Source organism: Poecilia mexicana, unplaced genomic scaffold (assembly GCF_051168715.1).
Source record: "Poecilia mexicana isolate PSO_F unplaced genomic scaffold, ASM5116871v1 scaffold_23, whole genome shotgun sequence".
NCBI lineage: Eukaryota > Metazoa > Chordata > Actinopteri > Cyprinodontiformes > Poeciliidae > Poecilia > Poecilia mexicana.
The window spans coordinates 2,710,514-2,733,011 of record NW_028263392.1 but is presented as its reverse complement, the minus strand read 5'-3'; the positions used below and the strand labels follow the sequence as shown (position 1 = coordinate 2,733,011).

General features: G+C 38.9%; 1 protein-coding gene across 4 annotated transcripts; it reads left to right on the top strand.

Moving 5' to 3' along the window:
- Positions 1–992: 992 nt before the first annotated feature.
- On the top strand, positions 993–22,028 carry LOC106909839 (sodium-coupled neutral amino acid symporter 2-like). 4 transcript variants are annotated; one of them, XM_088003114.1, is made up of 21 exons: positions 993–1,312; positions 2,842–2,928; positions 3,028–3,052; positions 3,133–3,154; positions 3,243–3,393; positions 3,483–3,713; positions 3,806–3,938; positions 4,034–4,115; positions 4,189–4,304; positions 4,633–4,706; positions 16,449–16,541; positions 17,452–17,527; positions 18,267–18,349; positions 18,984–19,042; positions 19,157–19,297; positions 19,384–19,463; positions 19,576–19,676; positions 20,783–20,907; positions 20,996–21,140; positions 21,236–21,333; positions 21,491–22,028. In XM_088003114.1, the coding sequence occupies exons 6-21, from the start codon at positions 3,680–3,682 to the stop codon at positions 21,590–21,592; spliced, it is 1,542 nt and encodes a 513-aa protein (XP_087859240.1). In that variant the 5' UTR covers positions 993–1,312; positions 2,842–2,928; positions 3,028–3,052; positions 3,133–3,154; positions 3,243–3,393; positions 3,483–3,679; the 3' UTR covers positions 21,593–22,028. The 4 variants fall into 4 exon arrangements, with proteins under 4 accessions (XP_087859240.1, XP_087859239.1, XP_014831841.2 ...); XM_088003113.1 differs by lacking the exons at positions 16,449–16,541; positions 17,452–17,527; positions 18,267–18,349; ... (6 more) ...; positions 21,236–21,333; positions 21,491–22,028 and adding exons at positions 4,999–5,091; positions 5,357–5,432; positions 6,900–6,982; ... (6 more) ...; positions 10,943–11,040; positions 11,508–13,476 and having other exon boundaries at positions 996–1,312; XM_014976355.2 differs by lacking the exons at positions 993–1,312; positions 2,842–2,928; positions 3,028–3,052; ... (5 more) ...; positions 4,189–4,304; positions 4,633–4,706 and adding exons at positions 14,321–14,517; positions 14,931–15,017; positions 15,123–15,201; positions 15,273–15,382; positions 16,279–16,352.
- Positions 22,029–22,498: the final 470 nt, after the last annotated feature.

Below are 22,498 nucleotides of genomic sequence, written 5' to 3'. Positions count from 1 at the left end.
CGGTAACACTTTATTTGAAGGGGGTTGAATAAGACTGTCATGACACTGTCATAAACATGACATAACACCTGTCATGAACATCAATAAGCCTTCATGGATAATTATGACTGTTGTCATAAAGCGTCATTCGGTAAATTATGACACTTTTAATACAAAGTTGACATTATTCAAAATGTCTTTGTTATGACAACTTGACATGAACCAAGAAATTATCACTGGTATAAATTTCTTATAAAAGTATTACTGATTGCACTTTAAAAATTAGGTAACTTTATGTTATTAAAGGTAAAGTTTAAACAGTAATGATTTCCTGGTTAATGTCATGTTGATGAAAGTGTCATGTCAGTCTTATTCAACCCCCTTCAAATAAAGTGTTACCAGATTGTCTTATGTTCCCAGTTCTACCTCTCCTTTTTTCTGCTCTTTGCAGTGCTGTCGTTTCCTTTCTGAATCACAGTAGCAATACCTGTCAACCAATCACAGTAAAACTGTAAATGTGAATCTGGTCCTGTCTCTAGTCATAGATTTCTCACAATTACAATTTACAAGCCTTGTCATATAAAAGTTTTAAGAAAGAAATCCAAAAAGAATACAAAATACAGAAATACAAAAACTGGGAAGAATACACAGGGAGCCATGGAACAATACAGACCAGGTGACATGAAGCAAACAGAAGGAAAGACGTGAGTGAAAGAGAGCAGGGCAAATACCGGAAGCTTGAATACTAGAGAATGGAACAGGACTAAGAGAGAGAGAGAGAGAGAGAGAGATCTGAACTTCATTCTAAAAAGAATAACGTATAAATAAATGCAAAAAATGTACAACTCCAACCTGCATGAACAAGCAACAAGAAGAGTTTAATGAAAGTAAAGACAAAAGTTAAAGCTGATCAAAGAAAACAGGAATCAAATTTACAAACTCTGGGGGAAAGCAAACACAGGATATGACAACTATCATATCATTAAGCATCACGTGCTGCTTTCTTTTTTTTTTTTTTCTTTTTTTGCTGTTGGTATTTTTCCATTTGACTGTTTGCGATCGTCACAGCGGCTCAGGAACCAGACACCTGCCCCGGAAACCCCCTCCTCCTCCACATGTCAGCTGAGCTGATGTTGACAAAAACAGTTTCTTCTTAGCCGTCTTAACTTTTCTTGCTACTTGGAAAAATCTTTGACTAGTATCAAAGATACTGTCAGTAAGAGTCATCTCACTGACAAATACGGGTGAAATGCCCTAATCCTTTTTACAGTCGGACTTTAAATCCTCCGTTTGTTTTACTTTCATTTCCTCGCCTCAAGGTCAACTTTTAAAGGTATGGAAACTAGTTTGGTTCGACTGGTGGTTTGCTTACTCATCTTGGGGCGAAAAAACAACTTTATTTTGTATGTGACTGTGCAAACTGTACGCCTGTTTTACGCAACAGTGACATGTTCTAAAGACAATAGGTCCGCTAGTCTGGAATCCTGTTGTTCCTATTGCAGAAAAACTACGAGGCTGCTAATGATAATATCACAAATATATGACTTCAGGCAGCTTGATGTGTGATTAATGCATGTAAAACTTTAGAATTTATAACTATTTTAACTACCCAGTTCTCAGCTGTGATCTGCACTGCGTCATTGTTACTGTATTGGTTTTCCTCTGTTCTTACTGTATATCGTTGCACGAGGCCGCTTCTCTTCATTTAGTTTTTTTTTTTTTTTCATATATAAATGACGGGAAAAAAACAACTGAAATTCAATTGAACACAATAATATCAATTCCATGTTTGTGCTTTCTGACTTTTGGTATGGTTTATTTTGCACCTTTTGTGCAAAATATTTTTTTTTAAATCTGCCTAGTCCACACATAACGGGACAGCTGGGAAAACGAATACATTTTTATGCATTTTGGTCTTTCATCCACACAAAACTCTGTTTAATATCACTTAAAACTGTTATTTATAGAAACTCAAACCAAAGCGGGGAGAAACCTGTTTTTGTCTGTGTACACTGGGAAAAATAGATTTAAGGTTCCAGGCGTTACAGTCTGCGATAAACGGTTCTCCAGTGTATCCGCATACATTCTTTGACATGATTCCCAAAAGACAAATTTTGTGTTTTAATAACTTTATATTCTGATACACTATTTAAAAGTAGTTCAGCTTCCAAATGGACCTCCTGGCACCATGTTGCCGCCTCATAACCTTCCCCCATAACTCCCCTACACAGCTCCTTCAGACTAGCCAGCAGCAATTAGCAAACACCTGGCAGAATGGTACATCTACTGAGCTCATTTGTTGAGCTACTTCTCAGTGCAACGCTGGTAAAAATGTTGTTAAAGGCTTAAAATGGGAGCGATGTTGTGAGAAGCGTTCAACTTGATGGCTGACGGCGGAGTTTCAGAAAGAGCAGGAGCTTCTTAAAGAGACAGAGGCTCAATTTCAAGATGTCAGTCGTCTCAAGATTCTTTACAAAATAATTATCCAGTTTATACACAGATATATTAAGTCAATTCAGTTCAGTCATGTAGACGTCAATTTCACACATTCCAACTAAGTTACAGGTGGCTGCAGCTGATCCCACTGAGCAGTCTCTATCTCAGTTTAATACACAGTGGAGCTGCTGGTCCTTATTTTATAACTCTATAAAAGTTATACTTGTTCCCCCAGTCCTACAGCTCTTTGTCTTTGTTGACTATGTGGCTCTGTTGGGTCTTACCTGATCAAGATGAGTAGAGAACATGTCGGTTGTGTATTGATAGGATGCTCTGAAAGGGCACTGTTTTTACTAAAGACAGTTTAGACAGAATGAACTATAGTAATTATTTTTACATTCCCCAATATCCCTGATGGCTTTTCAGCTGTAAAATGCCATACGCTGGTGAAGATGACGACAGCTGCAGCTCCATCAGTGATGACTTCCCTTGCTTTAAGGGCCGTCTGGACTGGTGAGCCTCATGAAAACATGTCCTCACAAACACGTCAAAAGAAGCCTTTAAAACTGTCAACTCAATTAACACAAAACCCTCTGCTCTTCTTCCATCAAGCAAGAAGAAATATGATATAAAATCTGTAAGTTGGCAAAAGCTTTATTTGTATTGCCGTAGTCATTTTTCGTTTTCTTCACTGATCACTTTGTGTTTTCTTCTCAGCCCCAGGAAAGTCCTTCTAGTGGTAGGTTTGATTTCAGCCTATGGTCAATTTGTATTGACCATACAAATTGGTCAATACAAATTGACAAATTGAATTTTACTATTTTAAGCCTCGGTGTCCAGTGACGAGCAGCCTGATGCTGAAACTGACACCAAACATTCGGACTCTACTGAAGATGGTAGACACAGCAACTGCAGCTGCTGCTCTGACGAGAGCCGGAAGTCTCCTCTTAATTTCAAGGGAGAGCAGCCACTGGATGGGTGAGGAAAATCTTAACTGGTGCTGACAAAACAACAAAACTTTACATCCTGCCAATGCATTAAACATGAAATTCTCTCATCTTTTAAAGCCAGGGCCCTAATTTGGATGCAGCGAGTCGAAACTCCCTTCATGACCAAAACCCAAGCAAGGAGAAGGAAAGCAAACAGGCAAGTTGCAGTTTTTGTTACACTTGCAATAATTTTTGTTTCTAGAATCCCCCTGACTGTCCTGTAGTTTCTCTTACAGCACCAGGACGATCCGTCTAGTGGTGGGACTCACTTCAACATGAGCAACAAAAACATGAGCAGTTTGACCCAAGGTCAGCCCTGGCAATGGGACAGCACATCTGGAATTACATGTCTATTACAGCATCTTAAATAAGAAAAATTAATAGGGTTTCCTTATTTTTAGCTCCGGTGCCCCGTGATGAGCAACCTATTGCTGAAGCGACAGTTACATGCCTGAATGCTCTGCCAGAACATGGCAGCTGCAGCTCCATCAGTAACGATCTCCCTCTGCGCGAGAAAAAATTCCCCCTGGATGAGTGAGGCTCATTTTGACATTGTCTTCACAAACACACCAAAAAAACCTTTAAATGCTGTCAACTCAATTAACACAAAACTCTGTGTTCTCTATCAGACAATACCCTGATTCAGATACAGAGAATCAAAACTTCCTCTCTGATCATAAGGCGAGCAAGAACAATTATGAAACTGAAAGGGTAAGTTGCATATTTCACTAGATGTCATTTTCTTCTACTATTACCTGAAAACTCGTTGTTTTCTCCTCTTCAGCACCAGGGCAGTTCCTCCGTCAGCATGTCCATCTTCAATCTGAGCATCGCCATCATGGGCAGCGGCATCCTGGGTCTGTCCTTCGCCATGGCCAACACCGGCATCGCCCTGTTTGTGTAAGCATTCTTCCATCACCTAAAACCTGAAACCTCATTTTTAGCTCCAACATTTCTCAACTCCAGTCCAGGCAGGTGTCTCTTCAAGGTCTCAGGTTCTTATGTTGCCAAACTCTCCAAGATCCCAAGATCCCTGCCAACAGCTCTGTGACCCTGACGGAGAGTCTGTTGATCTTTGAACTTTTAACAGCGTCTATCATGACAGCTCCAAAAAGAGAACGTTCACTTCTAGCAAGAAGGAGGTTATTGTAGACAACTTGAAAGCACACAAGTCATTTCATATTCTACTCTGTCTTGTGCAACCTCCTTCTCTTCCTTGTGTTTACAGGATTCTCCTGGTTTCCGTTGCCATTTTCTCCTTGTATTCTGTCCACTTGTTGCTGAAGACAGCTGATGAAGCAGGTGAGCAGCAGTTCTGACTTTCCAGCAACGTTTTGAAGGTTTTATTGGCTCTAGTGGTCTTTATTTGAGAGTGGTTGACAGGACAGTAGGCAGTGAGAGAGGGGGAAGACATGTGGCAAAGGTCATCAGGATGGGACTCAAACTTGTGAGGTCCATGTTGACGACCAAGGCCTCTGTACATGGGTTGTGCTTTACTCCTGCACCATCACAGCATCTTCCAGCAGCTCTTTAAGTTTAATTATATTTAAATGTCAAGATTTAAAACTCTTTGCGTTTTTTCCTCTTTTTGCAGGTGCTCTTGTTTACGAGTCACTGGGTCACAAGGCCTTTGGGATCCCAGGAAAACTGGCTGCTTCCTGCTCCATCACCATGCAGAACATTGGAGGTGAGGGACTGACCTTCAAGTAGCAAATGTTGTTTTTTGTGTTATACAACAATGATTTAAACAGCTTCACTGAGTCCAAACTCTGAATATGATGGAAAGCAGGCAGACATTGGCAAATAGAGATCAGGATGAGTTTTACATCATACAGATATTTTTTGTCGTCGATTATTGAACTTTTTGTTGCTCACCAGATATCAGGCATTCTGGCTCTACATTTTTAATCAGCTGTACCGATTGTTCCTTATTCTTGTTTTTTTCTCTACAGCCATGTCGACTTACCTCTACATCATCAAATATGAGCTCCCCGTTGTCATTCAGTTCTTTGCTGGAGCAAGTCATGGGTGAGTAGCTAAATTTGACTTTAAAAAAAACTTTTGCAACTGGAATCAGTACTTAAGAGGAAACTACCTGACATGGCAGGTTGTCTCATCACACCTCGGTAGTTTTCACACCTTGCTGCAGAATTTTGCGTCTACAATAACAAATTGGTTTACAGCAGGACATTTTATTCTGACCATGTCTCAACATGAAGGGAACCTTTCATGTCTTCAGTGACAATAGGCAATAGATTTTTGATATTCTACTCTGTCTGGTGCAAACTTGATACTAATAAGTAAAGAAAGTATAGGCACTATTTTTTTTTTTTCAGAGTTGATGAATGATGTAACAATCAGGTGTGCAGAGAGGGTCAGCAGGACTGACCTTCCCTCCATGCAGAACTTGTACAGAAGCCTCCAAACACTTGTTGGGAACCCACACATCCTGGATACAAAAAAAACATTCAGATTTTTACCTTTCTATTACGCAACAACCAGCCGCCACAGAGACATTTTCTTCTTCCACAAATTGGGTAAATAAATCTGATTCTGGATGGATATGGCAAATCAGCTGCCATTTACACTGAACAAAAATATAAACGTGGCATATGGCCTACGAGGATGAGGTCCATTTGCTGTAGTGCCAGTCTGTTGGAAACCAACTCTTAAACGGCCTGTTGGTCAGGCAGTGGACATTGAACCATGCAGCTACTGCTCTGGTGGACGTCCCTGCATCCAACATGCTAACTTGCAACATCTGAGGCTTTATGACTTGTGACAAAATGAGACATTTTGGGGCCTTTTATTGTCCCCAGTCCAAGGACTGTCCAATTGTTGCTTATTTCGTCTGATCACCCGCTGGACATGCCTGACCCATGCACAGAGGAAAAAAAACAACTCACTGAGTAACGCTCACTGACAACAAGTTGGATTAAAAATTACACACAAATCAGGAGAAATATTACTTTTTTTACAATAAAATGTTAAAAAATGTTTATTTACAGTTGTTAACGCCACATGGCAACAGTATTTGATATGGGGCGTTTATATTTTTGCTCAGTGTAGATTACAAACACCAAGCTAAACGTGTTGCTTACCGGTGTTGCAAAAAAGTTGACAAACTAACAGCTAAAGTTGTTCAGTTTTAATTCAGTTTAAAATTTCTTTAATTTAACTAAAGTAATGAATTGTGACTGTGATGGTGATGGGGATTGGATTTAGGATGGGGAGGGATTGCAGCTGTGGAAATGCAGGAGGGAAAGTCTGAATGTTTGTAGTTTTTAACTCAGCTTTGGTGAAGGCTGATGCATCAGGGCAGGAAACAAGATGTTCAATCAGACCTTAAGTTAAAATGTGTGACAAGTACAAAGATCCTGTTTTTAGATTCAAAACTAATACATTGATTTATTTATTTTTATTTATTTATTTTTTATCAGATCAAGTAACAAATAACTGTCAGTGAATTGAGAGACTTATTTTTATGTGTTTCAGTGAATGGTACATCAATGGAGATTACCTTGTGATTCTGGTCTCACTTATTGTTATCCTGCCTCTGTCATTACTCAGAAATGTAGGTAAGGAGTGTGTGTGTGCGTGCATATCATAAAATGTTGCTCCTAAGTAATAATAAAAGTAGAAGTGGCAGCTTTAAAGCAGAAATGACATTTTGTCTGTCTCCCTTAGGTTACTTTGGTTACACCAGTGGTCTCTCTCTGCTCTGCATGGTGTTTTTTCTGATGGTGGTGAGTCCGACCCCACCTTGTTTCCTTATTCCTCCTTTAGTGACTAGATTTAATTGTTCCTTTAAAATCTTAAAACTCTATATATTACAAAAAATATAGTACCACCCAAAAATATATTTTTTCTGTATATTCCTGCAGGTGATCATAAAGAAGTTCCAGATCCCATGCCCTCTGCCTCTTCCTGGAAATGAAACCATGAATATGTTCAACATCACCCCCGACAACGCCACTACAGATGATGACACTTGCAAGCCTAAATACTTTGTCTTTAACTCACAGGTAAATAAATCTCTCACAGATTAAATATGAATATTTTCAATAATACTCGAAGAATAACTTCTAATCTTTCTCCAGACTGCCTATGCTATACCCATCCTCACTTTTGCCTTTGTGTGCCATCCTACTATCCTACCCATGTATGATGAGCTCAAAGAGTAAGTGCTGCTGCATGGATTTAACTCAAACCTTCTATAATGTTTAAACTAAACTGCATTTCTTTAAAGTTTGGTCTCGTGTCTAAATAAAACTCTCCTTCCCTGAACAGCCGCTCACGCCGAAAGATGCAGAATGTGGCCAACGTTTCCTTCCTGGCCATGTTCATCATGTACCTGCTGGCTGCCCTCTTTGGATATCTCACCTTCAACAGTAAGTTGGGCAAGATTTTAAAGCTATAGTACACCTTGCTAATACTAGACTTGAACCCCTTTTACCTTCAAAACTGCTTACATTTTTTATGCTAGTAGCAAAAAGGTGTCAGACAGCCGATGGTTGCTGTCATAGTGATTGGGGTTGATGAAGTGGAAATTTCCTTTCCACTTCATCCTCAACAAGCTCTATAGTGATTGAAATAAGTGTCAAGTTAACAAAGAATAATGGCTGCAGCTGGTATTAACACCCCAGACAAAAGGGAACCTAATCCTGTCAGCCTTTCAATGCCATCAAGTTACCATGTGTAAATGAAAACGGGTATGAATGCATGTGTGTGTGTGTGTGTGTGTGTGTGTGTGTGTGTGTGTGTGTGTGTGTGCGTGTGTGTGTGTGTGGCGTAACAGTAGGCTAATTGGAAGATAGTATAACAAATGGAGTGAAATGTTCAGCAAGCAAAACTCTGGATAGATTTAGACAGGACCAAGTAGCCAGAAGCTAGCTTATCTCTGGAAGTTTTACCTCTCTGTGTACTTCTAGACAAGTAAGACTGAAGCAGTGGTGGAGAAAGTACTCAAAAAATATACTTAAGTAAAAGTACAAATACACAGACAAAAATGTATTCAAGTAAAAGTAAAACTACCACATTAACATTTGTACTTAAGTAAAAGTGAAAAAGTACTGGCTTTTAAAAATACTTAAGTATTAAAAGTAAAAGTACTTGCTGAATAATACCTAATTGCTAATATCATTAAGTGAACCGATCGCATTTAATTTTAACACATCAGAAATGTGCCATTTTAATGAACAATGCCAGAGATAAAGATTATTGTGTTTACTCTGTAACATAGTTTAGACTTAAATATGTGATTCTATGCATCATAATTTCAGGGATGGAAACATCTCATCTCCTGTCCCAACATAGCATGAACTTCACTTTTTTTTGCCACTAATGACTTTTATTTTTAAAGAAATCCAACTGAAAGGGTGGGAAGGGGAGGACATGGAACCAAGGAGCCACGTAGCAGAGTTGTAGTCTAGACCACCGAACCCGAGACCAAGACCAGCGCCTCTCGCTACATGACACAATAAAATGAAGTGCACCTATCAAAATTGATTCTCAAATTGATCTGATAGATCCACATTCCCATAAAAATACCCAGATATTAAATACTTAGAGCTGAAATAAATTTAACTGGTATCAATTCAAACTCTTCTTCATTCTGTTTTGCTTTCATCTCTGTGCCACAATCCACAGAGGTCTCCTGCTGTCCCTAAAAAAACATAACACCCTGGGCAATTGCCCATATTGCCCATGTCAGAAACCACAACTGTCTGCACCATTAAACACAGCAATTAATGGTAAACAACGTTCAACTATGAACCCTGTCCAAGGCGCAACACGCAAGAAGTAACCAAGCAGAAGGAGGTGACTGTTTTCATCCTCCCTCCTGCTGCAACGTCTTCCGCCATGACAGGAGACGAAAACAAAGAGCATGAGCATGCTCTGTATTCTTATGTTCATGATTTATTTATTCGCCAATTATGTTTTTTTTTTTTTATGAAATAAAATAGCTACTGCAGTGTACGCAGAGCATCACAAGAACAAAGAACGGCTCTCAGTGAGGCTTCAGTCCTATCTACCTTAGTAAAGATCCGTCCAGAAGAATCGGATCGTTCCTGAATGTCATATCAATGCAGACTTTGGTCACAGCGTTGTCCCATATTTGCGAAACCTCAGTCAACACCTCCACACAATCATTCAGCGCATGAGTGACAACTTTTATCCATCGCAGATGCAACATGTGTCTCTGTACAGCTAGCTTTGCTAGCATCACGTCCACAGATCTTACCTTTCTTTAAGCTTTCCTTCCAAGTGACGCTAAAAGTTGGACTAAGTCCCCACCGTCACGTTATTACTTGGATTTTACGGCGCCACTTTAAGACCCTGAACTTCACATTTTAACGGACAAAAAGAGCAACGCGGCTTGGATGTAACGAGTAACGCGACAGTTTTGTAGAAATGTAGTGAAGTAGAAAGTACAGATACTTACTGTAAAATGTAGTGGAGTAAAAGTAGAAAGTACCCATTATTAAATCTACTTAAATAAAGTACAGATACACGAAAATTGTACTTAAGTACAGTAACAAAGTCCTTGTACTTTGTTACTTCCCACCACTGGACTGAAGTAAACACCAACACAGACAAAGTCAGAATAAGCTCATGTTGCCAGAGGCCATGTGGTGTTTGTGGGTTCTCAACATTACTAATGATGTAACACAGTGACGCAAAGCAAAAAGAAACAGCTTTTCTTCGGTTATCTACTATCCAACTCAAACAGTTTAAGCACAACAAACGAAGCAATGGATGATTTCTTCATTGTCCCATCCTAGTCAATTATCTGGAGGCTTTCTGAGTGGGTCTGCTCTCAGTTAGTGGTTGGTCTGGACAGGTTTCTCACTGTGATTTCCATCTCCCTTCAAGCGGTGGAGATAGCAACTGTGATGCACTTAGTGAGTCTTGCCCCTTCCTGGAGAATCAATACTTAAACCTACCCCTTGCATGAGCTAAAATATCACGATGCATACGACTGATCTTAGTTTTTCAGCCATATCAGGGACTTCTTAGTCCAAAGTGTTAGCATGCTAATGCTTGATAATTACATATGATTGGTGTTGAATGTAACTAGAGTGATCTCTGTCATATTTCTGTTCAGTCCATGTGGGACCTGAGCTGCTCCACACCTACTCAAGGTACTACAGGGATGATATTCTCCTGCTGGTTGTTCGCCTGGCTGTGCTGGCCGCTGTCACACTCACAGTTCCTGTGGTGCTCTTCCCTGTAAGTATTGAAGGTCCACCATTAGTTATTTGGTCTACAAAGTCCAATGACCTAATCTTTGGTTCTGAACAGATTCATACCTCAGTCGGCCACCTGCTGTTCCCAGGAAAAGACTTCAGCTGGATCCGTCACATTATCATCACCCTGACCCTGCTAGCAGGAACCAGCATTCTGGTCATCTTGGTCCCCAGCATCAGAGATATTTTTGGCTTATGTGGTTTGTAACTGCACTTGTTCTCAACATCTGTCTAACAATTCATTATTGACTTTTTGGGATCAATTTTGCCATTTTTCCTCTTTCCCAGGTGCCTCTTCTGCTGTAATGTTGATCTTCATTCTGCCCTCAGCGCTCTATATCAAACTAGTCAAGAAGGAATCAATGAAGTCCGTTCAGAAGATTGGGGTAAGACATTATTAAAGGGGCAGCATTAAGTAAATTCAACCTTTTTGAACTTTACATCATTTAATGTTATTTCCTCGTCAAAACAAACCTGGAGTGTTGCTTTGATTCTTTCATACATATGTGAGAAATCCTTTAATCTCCCGTGGCAACCATTCAGCTCTCCAAAACACCTGAGTGGACCTAGCCCCGTATTCAAGGCTCAGCTCCTCCTCTGAGCTGCAGTTTCCAAGCTTCTGCTCTACAGAGCTCCTTCAGACTAGCCATCAGCAATTAGCAAACACCTGGTGGACTGTGCCTCTACTGCACTCATTAATGAGCCACTTCTCAGAGCAACGCTGGTAAAAACGTTGTTAAAGGGTTAATAAAGGAGCCATGTTGTGATGGTTTCAGAAAGAGCAGGAGTTCTTTCAGGTTATTCATAAACTTAAAATATACAGTACTAACTACGAAACCATTTCCTGTTTCAGGCCACAATGTTCCTGATATTCGGCATGGCCGTCATGTTTGTCAGCTTGAGTGGAGTCATCTATGACTGGATGTGGAGCAGAGTGTCGGACCAACACGTTTAAATCTCCAGCTCCTGGGGAGTTACTAAAGCACAGGTGGTTTTTACTGCGCCAAAATTGTGGTTGCATCATTATTTCCATAGAAGCAATTTCACTTAAACAGGACCTATTCAAAATGTCTTCGATGACTTTTCTCAGTGTCATTACCAGGAGTTCCAGAGTGTCTGACTTGAGTTTCGCGCTGCTGTTTGTGTGTGGCAGCTTTACTACTGCTGAGAACCTGTGTGCCTACAATTTTTACTTACTATATGCTATTTTTATATATTTAAGCAGTATATATTTCTTAAATATAATGGATTACTAAATATGTTTTTCATGTGAACTACTTTGTTTGAAAGGCTGAGGAGAATTATTTTGGAGCTTCAAATGAATCTTTGTTTTGTAAAGAGTTTTCTCCAAGTGTAGCTATAACTGTTACTTTCTTCAGAGGTTGAGTAAATCATGTTTATGTTTTTTCAATTTATTTAATTGAAAAAAAAACTCTTTATTATGTTACAAACATTTAGAGACTATCTCCAGAACTGAAATGGTTATTAAGTTTGCTGTCCTGTCCTTAGTTGTATATTAGGTACTGTAACCGATAAGCTGTAGATTCTGTAGTGGGAAAATTTTGTGCTGCACCATATAGAAGGTTTTCTCTTGATCCAAAGTTGCTGCATCAGTTTGACTGAATGTAATTCCATTTATTGTCAGAACAATAAATGGAAACAGTTTACAACAGATTTCATTTCAATGCACTTCAGAAAGCAAACTAAATTGATATGCAACATATAGAAATACACTTTGTAATTGACTTAACTCCAGGGAATCAAATAACATTTCTTTTAGATCCAGTTTCATACTGCACAGTTCAAGTTATAGTACAAAGCACCCAAGTTCAGTTGATGCAAATTCATCAAAGTTATCTAAACCAACTCAAACCTTAGTTGTGACGTCACAGCAATCCCTCATGCTGAGCAAGCATGTGGCGACAGTGGACAGCAACCACTTTCTATTGATTAGAAGAATCCTTTAGTGAGGTTAAAATAACAAGTTGCAGAAAACTAAAAAAAATCAACACACTGAGACAGAAGAAGACAAACAAAGACACATTGACAGCAGCCATAGGAAAAAGACTAAAACACTAAATTACTGAGCCCAGTTCTTTATATGAGAGACAAAGATAAAGGACACAAAGTATTAATGTCAACAAAATCAACCTTCAGTCTAATTCTACAGAAATAGACAGAAGGGATTTCTGCAGAATTATCAATGATCACCAAACCGGAAATAAATTAACCTGGAAATGCGCCATCTTGGTAGGCAAACAGTAAACAGCATTACACAGGAGCAGCATTATGAGGATCATTACTGAAGTTTAAATGTATTTCTTTTTTAAGTTTTTTTTTCTGCTCTTTGAAAGAACCAGTTCAGTTTCATTTGTGTTTGCCATACAATGATGATGATGTGATCAGCTGTGAACTGTCTGTATGTGAGGTTGCATAAAGGTCCCAGAAGACTTCCATTGGACACTGTAACTGTAAGCATCAGAAACGGCAAACAAAAAGTATTGATAACCGGATGAAGAACCTGCTGCCGACTGCCTCCTTCTCTGCCACCTGCTATGAGATGATTAGTAAACAGCTGCAATATAAATTTATGGAAGTACTGTTTATAAGCTTTGTGTGAATTTAAATGTGGTCACATTCCGCGACTGCATCTGCGGAAATAAAGCAGCGACTCTGAATGTATTTTTTTTTTCCTGTGAAGGTGCAAGAAATGTGAATATGTACATTTGCTCATCTCCATTTTATAGTTACATTATATACTTTGTGAAATTGTATTTTTTATTCTTTTTGTACTAAATAAAGTTTATTTAAGAAATTTAAAACTGTTTTTACTGAACTACATCAACTTACAATATTTAAGCTCCAATTGGAATCAATGCGGTATATTTGAATTGAGTTGAATTACAAAAATACTATTGCAATAATATGAACAATATGAATAATATGAAGGAAGATGATTAGAGACGTCTGGGATCAGATTCAAAACCTTTATTTTTTTTGTTCACACTGAGGCTTAAATGCGAATCTTGCAACATAGAATGTTTGATTTGTCAAAAAAGCAACACTCACCACAGTGTGAGGGCTAGACAAAGTTGCAAATAAGAATCCGAGAGGTAAAATGATAAAATAAAATTTTAATAAAGAAATTTAAAAAAACCCAGGGAGCCAGGAAACAGACTGGCTAACATAAATCAAAAGAAAGAAACTAGCGAGGACTGAGTGAAAGAGAGCAGGTTAAAAAATGGAAGCTTGGCTACTAGTCAATGGACTGAACTAATTAGAAACAGGTGCAGCTGTGAGGGGAGAGCAGAAGGCAGACAGAGGGAGAGAAACGAGAATAATCAGACCTAACTTTCAATAATAAACAGCAACTAAGAGTCTGATGAAAGTAAAGACAGAAGCTAAAGCTAACCACAAAAAAAAACAAAAAAACAGCAAGGAATCAGATACACAAACACTGAAAAAAACAAAAACAAAACCAGGATATGACGACTGCATTGTTTTTGTTCCATATTTTAAATCAGTTTAGTCGGTGGTCTCATTAATTGCTGCTTTTTGGTTGTTTGACTGTTTCCAGTAGTGACGACACATAAAGCCCCGCCCCCTGACCCTCATGACCCCACCCCTGGATGTCAGCCGATGTCAAACTTTGCCAGTAGCCAGTGAATAACAGAGATCTGAGAGGTGTTGGTTATTTATTGAACAGTTAAATTCTAATCCTTTTCCAGTCAGATCACATGACTTTAAATTCTCTGTTTCTTTCACTTCCTATTTTTCAAGAAGTCGTTTTTGTGGGAAAACTGTGAGCAGCAGGATTCTTGTTTTTCCATCAGCAGGAAACATTTTAAGGACTTCAAAAAAAGGTAAGAAAACTAGTTTAGCTTGACAGCAGGGTTTTTTTTTTTTTTTACTGCTCTTGGAAAAAAGCATAATTTGTTACTTGACCACGTGCAAACTGTGCACCTGTTTTAGGGAACACTGACATGTTCTGAAAAATATAATGATAATATCGCAAATATATAACCTCAGGCGACCCCATTAATTTCAGAAACCAATTCCAGGTGTATGATATATTTTTAAAAAATGTGGCAGAGATATTTGTTTTTACAAAGACCTACATGTGAACGAGACCGAAGTTTAGACCCTATTGGTACCAGGCAGATTAGATACATTTGGAGTCTCGAGGCTCTTTACAAAAAACATACATATCCAATTCATGATTATTACAATGAATTACAATGAATGTAATAATAAGAACCTCAATTTGACATTTCAGCTCTGAGATGACAGACGATCCTCGAGAAGATGACAGCAGCAGGTCCAACAGCAATGACTTTCCGTCCCCTGACCGTCCTCTAAATGGGTCAGACTGGTATTAAAATGTCCTCAATAAACACACACACACAGAAAACAACTTTTTAAGTATTCTCAACTCATTTAACACACAATTTCCTGTTTTCTATTAAAGGCAAAACCCTGATTTAGACGGAGACGGTCAAACCTTCCTCCCTAAACATAACGCAGGCAAAAAGCATGAAACTAGATATGTAAGCTGAAGAAGTTTATTCTTTTTATTTTTTAACACTTTTTTGATAACACTCTGTCTTCTTCTCCTTAGCACAATGCCTCCGTCAGCATGTCCGTCTTCAACCTGGGCAACGCCATCATGGGCAGCGGCATCCTGGGTCTGTCCTTCGCCATGGCCAACACCGGCATCGCCCTGTTTGTGTAAGAACTCGTCTTTTCTAGCATCTAAAACCTGAAGCCTCTTTTTTAGTTTAGCTGAGTTCAGGAAAGTGTTGCTTTAAAAGTGTTGATCCCGTTGCTCCCCAGTCTCTGGAAGACTTGTTGTAACTCTGTTCTGCTCAAACAGGCTTAAATAACAAGAAGTGTCTTGGATTCTTGTAACTCTGTTAATCTTGAAAGAAGAGACATAAGAGGAAATGATAACAGGAACCAGGTGAAGCAGCAACACCACATCTGTTACTGCTGCAGCTGTGCACAGACACTGGCACAGCTGTCTGTGCCAGTGTGGCACAGACAGCTGGCAGGTGTGCAGTGAACAATGACTCTGGTTTAATTATACCACCTTTTTTTATTTATTTATGTTTTCTAAGGATACAAGGCAAATTAGCAGCTAAATGTAGGAATGAAGTCAAGACAAATTGTGAAAATGAGTAAAATCATGAACTTCAGCAGCCCACATTCACTCTCATTTCTCTCTCTTTGATCTCGATGAGAAATAAAAACCAGTACGCCCGACTTTGTGGAGGCTACTGTTCGCACACCAGTGGTGCTAAACACCAGTGAACTGCAGGGGCTCCTCGTCACTCGTCCTTGTTATTCTGGTCTTTTTAGTAGGAATGATGATCAAGTGTAAAACTAAACTGAGGAGCTTACAGCAAAAAAAGGGTCAGGTGAAAAAACAGAGGGCGAGCGTACAGGGAAACAGACGACCATGGAACGAATATAATTATTTAAACATAAGCTATCAGCAAAAAATTCTTACTGCAGCAATTTAGCTATCACATAACTTGTAGCATTTAGCACCAAAGATCCACTTTTTATTTATTGCCATTAAGCACAAGTCATCTTCAGCTGAAAACCTTCTCTTGTGTTTACAGGTTTCTCCTGGTTTCCGTTGCCATTTTCTCCATTTATTCTGTCCACTTGTTGTTGAAGACAGCCGATGAAGCAGGTGAGCAGCAGCTCTGACTTTCCCGCAACTTTTTATGTTTGTTCACATTTAAATGTCAAGATTTAAAACTCTTTGGGTTTTTTCCTCTTTTTCCAGGTGCTCTTGTTTACGAGTCACTGGGTCACAAGGCCTTTGGGATCCCAGGCAAACTGGCTGCTTCCTGCTCCATCACCATGCAGAACCTTGGAGGTGAGGGACTGACCATGTTTTCCAGCAACATGATTGTGTTTTATAGCTTTATAGCTGAATCACGTAACTGTTACCTTCAGTTGCTATAAAAAATGCTACATATCAAACATAATGTAAAAGACATCCGATATCATAATTTAATGAAATTGGGCCTCTGTCTCTTTTAAGAAATTCTTTCTCTTTTTGATACTCCGCCTTCAGGAAGTCGTCAGAACATGGCTCCTCCATTCACCCTTTAACCAGTTAAACCCTTTAACTGGTTTTTACCAGTGTTTTACTTGGAAGAAGCTCCTACAATGAGCTCATCAGATGTGCAGCTCCACAAGGTGTTTGCTAATTGTTGCTAGCTAGTCTGAAGGAACTGATTGGGGAAGGGTTGCTCTGTGATGCGGAACCTGGGAAGCGTGAAGACTGCAGCTCAGAGGAGGTGTTTCATCTTCAAAGGCGGGGCTAGGTCCACCCTGGCGTTTTGCACAGCTTAACAGTTGCCATGGCGATGAAAGGATTTTTCAAACGCACATGAAATAATCAAAGCAACAGTCCAGTTTTCTCCTCTCTTTTTGATGAGAGAATAACTTTTTAACATTAACTTTTTAACTAGAAATGTTGTTTATACATAATACTGCCCTTTAAGTAGTAAAATATTTTTTTATGAGGGCTGTGTACTGTAACTATGATCCTTACATTCATCCACCATGCTTTATTTAACTCAAACATTGTCCAAACTGGGAGGACAGGCTCCAACAGGTGTTTCATGATGCAGCCTTTAGTAAAATAATTTATTATTCTTTTCAGTGCCCTGTGATTTTTTTAGCTCCTGAAATATTAGACAACTCTTTTTATGTGTAAATTTATTTTAAGCACTTTGATAACTACTGTTTTCTCTTCTTTCTTTTTTTGTTTTTTTCAGCCATGTCAAGCTACCTCTTTATTATCAAATACGAATTCCCCATTGTAATTCAGTCCTTTACTGGTGCAAATGATGGGTGAGTAGCGAGATATTTGGTCATTTTAACGACTGAAAACATTGACAAAACAAAGAAATAGCAGAATTGGTTCTTAGTAATTACATGGTTGCTGTAAATTTCATCATTTTATACTTAATACCTTTGCAGTTTTAGTTAAGCTGAAATTTTCAGGTACAAAAAAAATGTTAATTATAAAGTGACATTTTATAATTGTGCTGCTCACGCCGGCAGCATGTTGGAGTTGCTCCGTTACTTATATTCAGATTTTTATTTTTTTTTTCTCTCTCTCTTTGAAACCTTTAATATTTTCTTTTTGGCAGACTAGTTTTGGATAGTGTGCAGATGGAACTTTTTTTATTTTTTATTTTGATCATTTGTTATGCTGTGTAACCAAAGCAGCATGTCCACAGGGTGTCAGTCTCATCTAAAGGCTGTGCAAGAAAAGGCCTTAGGAAGAGTGGGAGAGATGACAATTTGAAATACAGGACCAATTTTTAAAAAAATTACAAAAATGTAGTCTTGATTAAAAGTACCTTTAACACCTGTTTGAAATTTATTTTTAAAAGATACTTTAATCTGACATATGAGCCTGATCGAAACAGACCTAAACTAAAAACTAAACTAAAAACTAAACTTAAAATAAAGATTCTAACAGATTCTTGTTTTCAGTGTCCAGATAAAATTAACTATTTTTTCCTCATCAGATTCTGTCACATATGTTATTCTATCAATTTAAAAATGTATTTGTGTGTTTCAGTGAATGGTATGTCAATGGAGATTACCTCGTGATTCTGGTCTCTGTTATTGTTATCCTGCCGCTCTCATTACTCAGGAATTTAGGTAAAGAGTGTGTGTGTGTGTGTGTGTGTGTGTGTGTGTGTGTGTGTGGGTTTGTGGGAACCCACTGCTCGTTGTGGGGACTGAAGCCTGGTCCCCACAAGGGGAAACGCTGTTTTTGGGTCAGGGGTTAGATTTAGGTCTAAGGTGTGAACTTAGTTTTGGTTAAGGTTAGAATAAGGGTAAGGTTTTGGCTGTAGAAATGAATGGAAGTCAATGGAAAGTCCCCACAAAGATAGCCACGCAAACGTGTGTGCATGAACCCAGTTTTTATATCCTTGTGGTGTCCTATTTGCATCTACATTCTGGTTGTGGGAACATTTTCTTGTTCCCCATGAGGAGAAATGCTGTTTTTAGGCTAAGAGTTAGGCATGTGATGAATAGGAGTAGGGTAAGGGTTAGGTTGTAGAAAATGAATGGAAGTCAATGTTAAGTCCCTGCAAGATACAAAAACACTACTCTCTGTGTGTGTGTGTGTGTGTGCGTGTGTGTGTGTGTGTGTGTGTGTGTGTGTGTGTGTGTGTGTGTGTGCGTGCGTGCGTGCGTGTGTGTGTGCATGTGCGCGCGTGTGTGCATGTGTGTGTGTGTGTCACAAAATGTTGCTCCTTATAAATGACTTTCTTTCCATCTTCCTTAGGTTACCTTGGTTACACCAGTGGTCTCTCTTTGCTCTTCATGGTGTTTTTTCTGATTGTGGTGAGAACTTGAGAACTTGGATAGAATCAACCATTTCATTCATAACCCTAGTTGTTTAGCTTGTAAAATATTTTTAAAAAGACCAAAAATATATTTCTCTTTATGTTCCTGCAGGTGATCATAAAGAAGTTCCAGATCCCATGCCCTCTACCTCTTCCTGACACTGGAAATGAAACCATGTTCAGCAGCACCCCCGACAACGCCACTACAGATGATGACACTTGCAAACCTAAATACTTTGTCTTCAACTCACAGGTAAATAAATCTCTCACAGATTAAATATGAATATTTTCAACACTTGTAGAATAATTTATAATCCTTGTATTTTTCCATCTCTCCAGACTGTCTATGCTATACCCATCCTCACTTTTGCCTTCGTGTGCCATCCTACTATCCTACCCATGTATGATGAGCTCAAAGAGTAAGTGCTGCTGCATAGATTTAACTCAAACTTTCTATAAGGTTTAAACTAAATTAATGTTATATTTCTTTAAAGTTTGGTCTGGTAAATAAAACTCTCCTTCCCTGAACAGCCGCTCACGCCAAAAGATGCAGAATGTGGCCAATGTTTCCTTCCTGGCCATGTTCATCATGTACCTGCTGGCCGCCCTCTTTGGATACCTCACCTTCAACAGTAAGATATACAATAAGATTTACAAACAACATATTACATTGTTTCATTACACCAGTTATGATAAAATTATGGAGAGAGTTTATGTGGTTTTATTTTTGTTGACCTCTGGAAAAACAATAGAGCTATTACATAAAACCAATATCCTAATATTTTGCTAAATAACAAATGGTCAAATACAACACAGACACGATGAGCATAAAACAGGACATACATAAAAAGCTGTTCTGAAAAGGTGTGTTCCGAGATATGACTTGAATGTGGATAAGTGTTTGGGGAGGGAGGGAGCAGCTATGGAGAAGGCTGAGTCCATGCAGGTCTGGTGCTTGGTTCTGAGTGGCATCAGAGGAGCGAGAAGGAGTGTGGCAGTGGAGCAGCTTCATGAGGTAGCATGGGGCTTGGTTAGCCAGCAGCAGAGTCTTGTATCAATTACTTTCCATGATGAACCATAAAGTACGCTGGTACGGTAGTCAAGCCTGGAGGTGAGTAATTAAGTCACAGATGAGAATTTGATCAGCTGAGAAGGGAAGTGACGGGTGGAGATGAGCGATAACTTTTGGATGACAGGAGGCAATTCTTACAATGTGGTTGATGTGTTTATACTACAGAGAGGTTACTGTTGAAGATGACTCCAAGGCTGCAGATGTAAGTGAAGTGAAACAAAGTGGTGTTGTCAGTGGTGAAACTGAAGTTGATGGCAGTTTCCGCAAGGGATCTGGGACAGATGACGATGATGTCTGGCTTGTCACAGTTGAGTTTGAGAAAGTTTGAGTGCATCAATGACAGCAGGACAGTGTGCAGTCACCCCTTATCGGCATAGCAGTGTAAGTGGAACCAAGGAGAATCATGTACAGGATGAAGAGCAGAGGGCCAAGGGCCAAGCACCAAGCCCTGGGGAATGCCTTGTGATTGAAGATAGGTAGAGAAGGTGCAGTTGTTGCTTCTGATGAAGGGTATAGTATTACGTATACTATTTCTTTTGTGTTAGCATGTTAATGTTTGATAATTGGATGATACAACGTTGAAGTTAAATTTAACGTGTCTTAGTCATAAGAAGTAAGTAATTTGTCAGCTTTGACTGGAGTGATCTCTGTCATATTTCTGTTCAGTCCACGTGGGACCTGAGCTGCTCCACACCTACTCAAACTACTACAAGTACGATATTCTCCTGCTGGTTGTTCGCCTGGCTGTGCTGGCCGCTGTCACACTCACAGTTCCTGTGGTGCTCTTCCCTGTAAGTATTCAGGGTCTACTGTTAATGATCCAGTCAGTCACTAAGACTATGAAGTCCATTGAGCTAATCTTTGTCTGGTTCTGAACAGATTCGTACCTCAGTCGGCCACCTGCTGTTCCCAGGAAAAGACTTCAGCTGGATCCGTCACGCTATCATCACCCTGATCCTGCTAACAGGAACCAACATTCTGGTCATCTTTGTCCCCAGCATCAGAGATATTTTTGGCTTTATTGGTAAGTAACTGCACATGTTAATATGTATCAATGTCTTTATGCCAGTTAATTATTGACTTTTTTGGGATTCATTTGACCATTTTTCCTCATTCCAGGTGCCTCTGCTGCTACAATGCTGATCTTCATCTTGCCCTCAGCACTCTATATCAAACTGGTTAAGAAAGAGTCATTGATATCAGTTCATAAAATTATGGTAAGACATTATTTAACATTTATGCCTCTTATTCTACACATCTGATGCCAAAAACATTTTAAGTTGTAGTAAAAGGAAAGCTTTATGAATGGATCTATGAAGTTATTCACAAACTGAAACTTTTCAGTATTAACTGTGAAATGATTTCTTCCACCAGGCTATGATGTTCCTGATATTAGGATTTGTTGTCATGATTGGCTGCATGACTCTTATCATCTACGACTGGATCGTGAACGCTATGAAAGAACAAGGTCACTGAAGCTCCAACTCTTCTGCTGGTGGACAGGAACTGAAATTTATTTTCTTTCAATTTTATTTTAAAGTAGTTTTGCTTTATTGTACTAAAATATCAATTAATCCTAATCCTAAAAGATAGCTTTCAGTTAAACGGCACCTATTTAATATTTACTCTAAACTCCTGTGGCTTTACACAGGTTCTAAGATCTCAGACACTTTGTGCTCAATATAATCTGGATAGATATATTTTAATTACACATTTTGTAAGACTGCAAATAAAAAAAAATTATAGCAACTTTAAATCTAATATTTTTTATAAAGCACTTCAGTGCTGCTACAGAAAAGCTGCCCCGACTAGATTTTCCGCAGCCCGCTGAGACTGATTTATACCAGTCATATTTTTATATATATGCTAACATTTTTGTAAATAAAGTAATGTACTACCTTTTGAACCTCCATTCTCTGTGTTCATCATGTCTGATCTTGGCCTCTATTTTCAAATGTTAGGAGGATTAGTGTAGCTTGGTGATCTGAATACGAAGTGATATCCTAAGTTCTAATATTTTAGCTGGAGTTCCAATCTCAACCTTTCCTAGTTGGATTTCTTCATGAGGGAACATCATGCCAAGGAACTTTACAAGACACTATTTCAGTTGATTTTGATTGGCTCAAATTCATTTAACTACAGAGGAATCAAACCACATAGTCATACAACTTGGTCCAACAACTCAATTTATGCAAACATCTAAATATGAAATTTTGAACAAGACCTGTGGAAATCATTGGATCATTGTAAACTGAGCAAACTATGCTCAGTTTATGTTTTTCTAACTAAGGTAAACATTTGTGCCTACAATGTTCACTTTCCAAAACCTTTGAACATGTATCAGATTTTCATTGCTTAGATAACATTTTCCTATAGGGACAA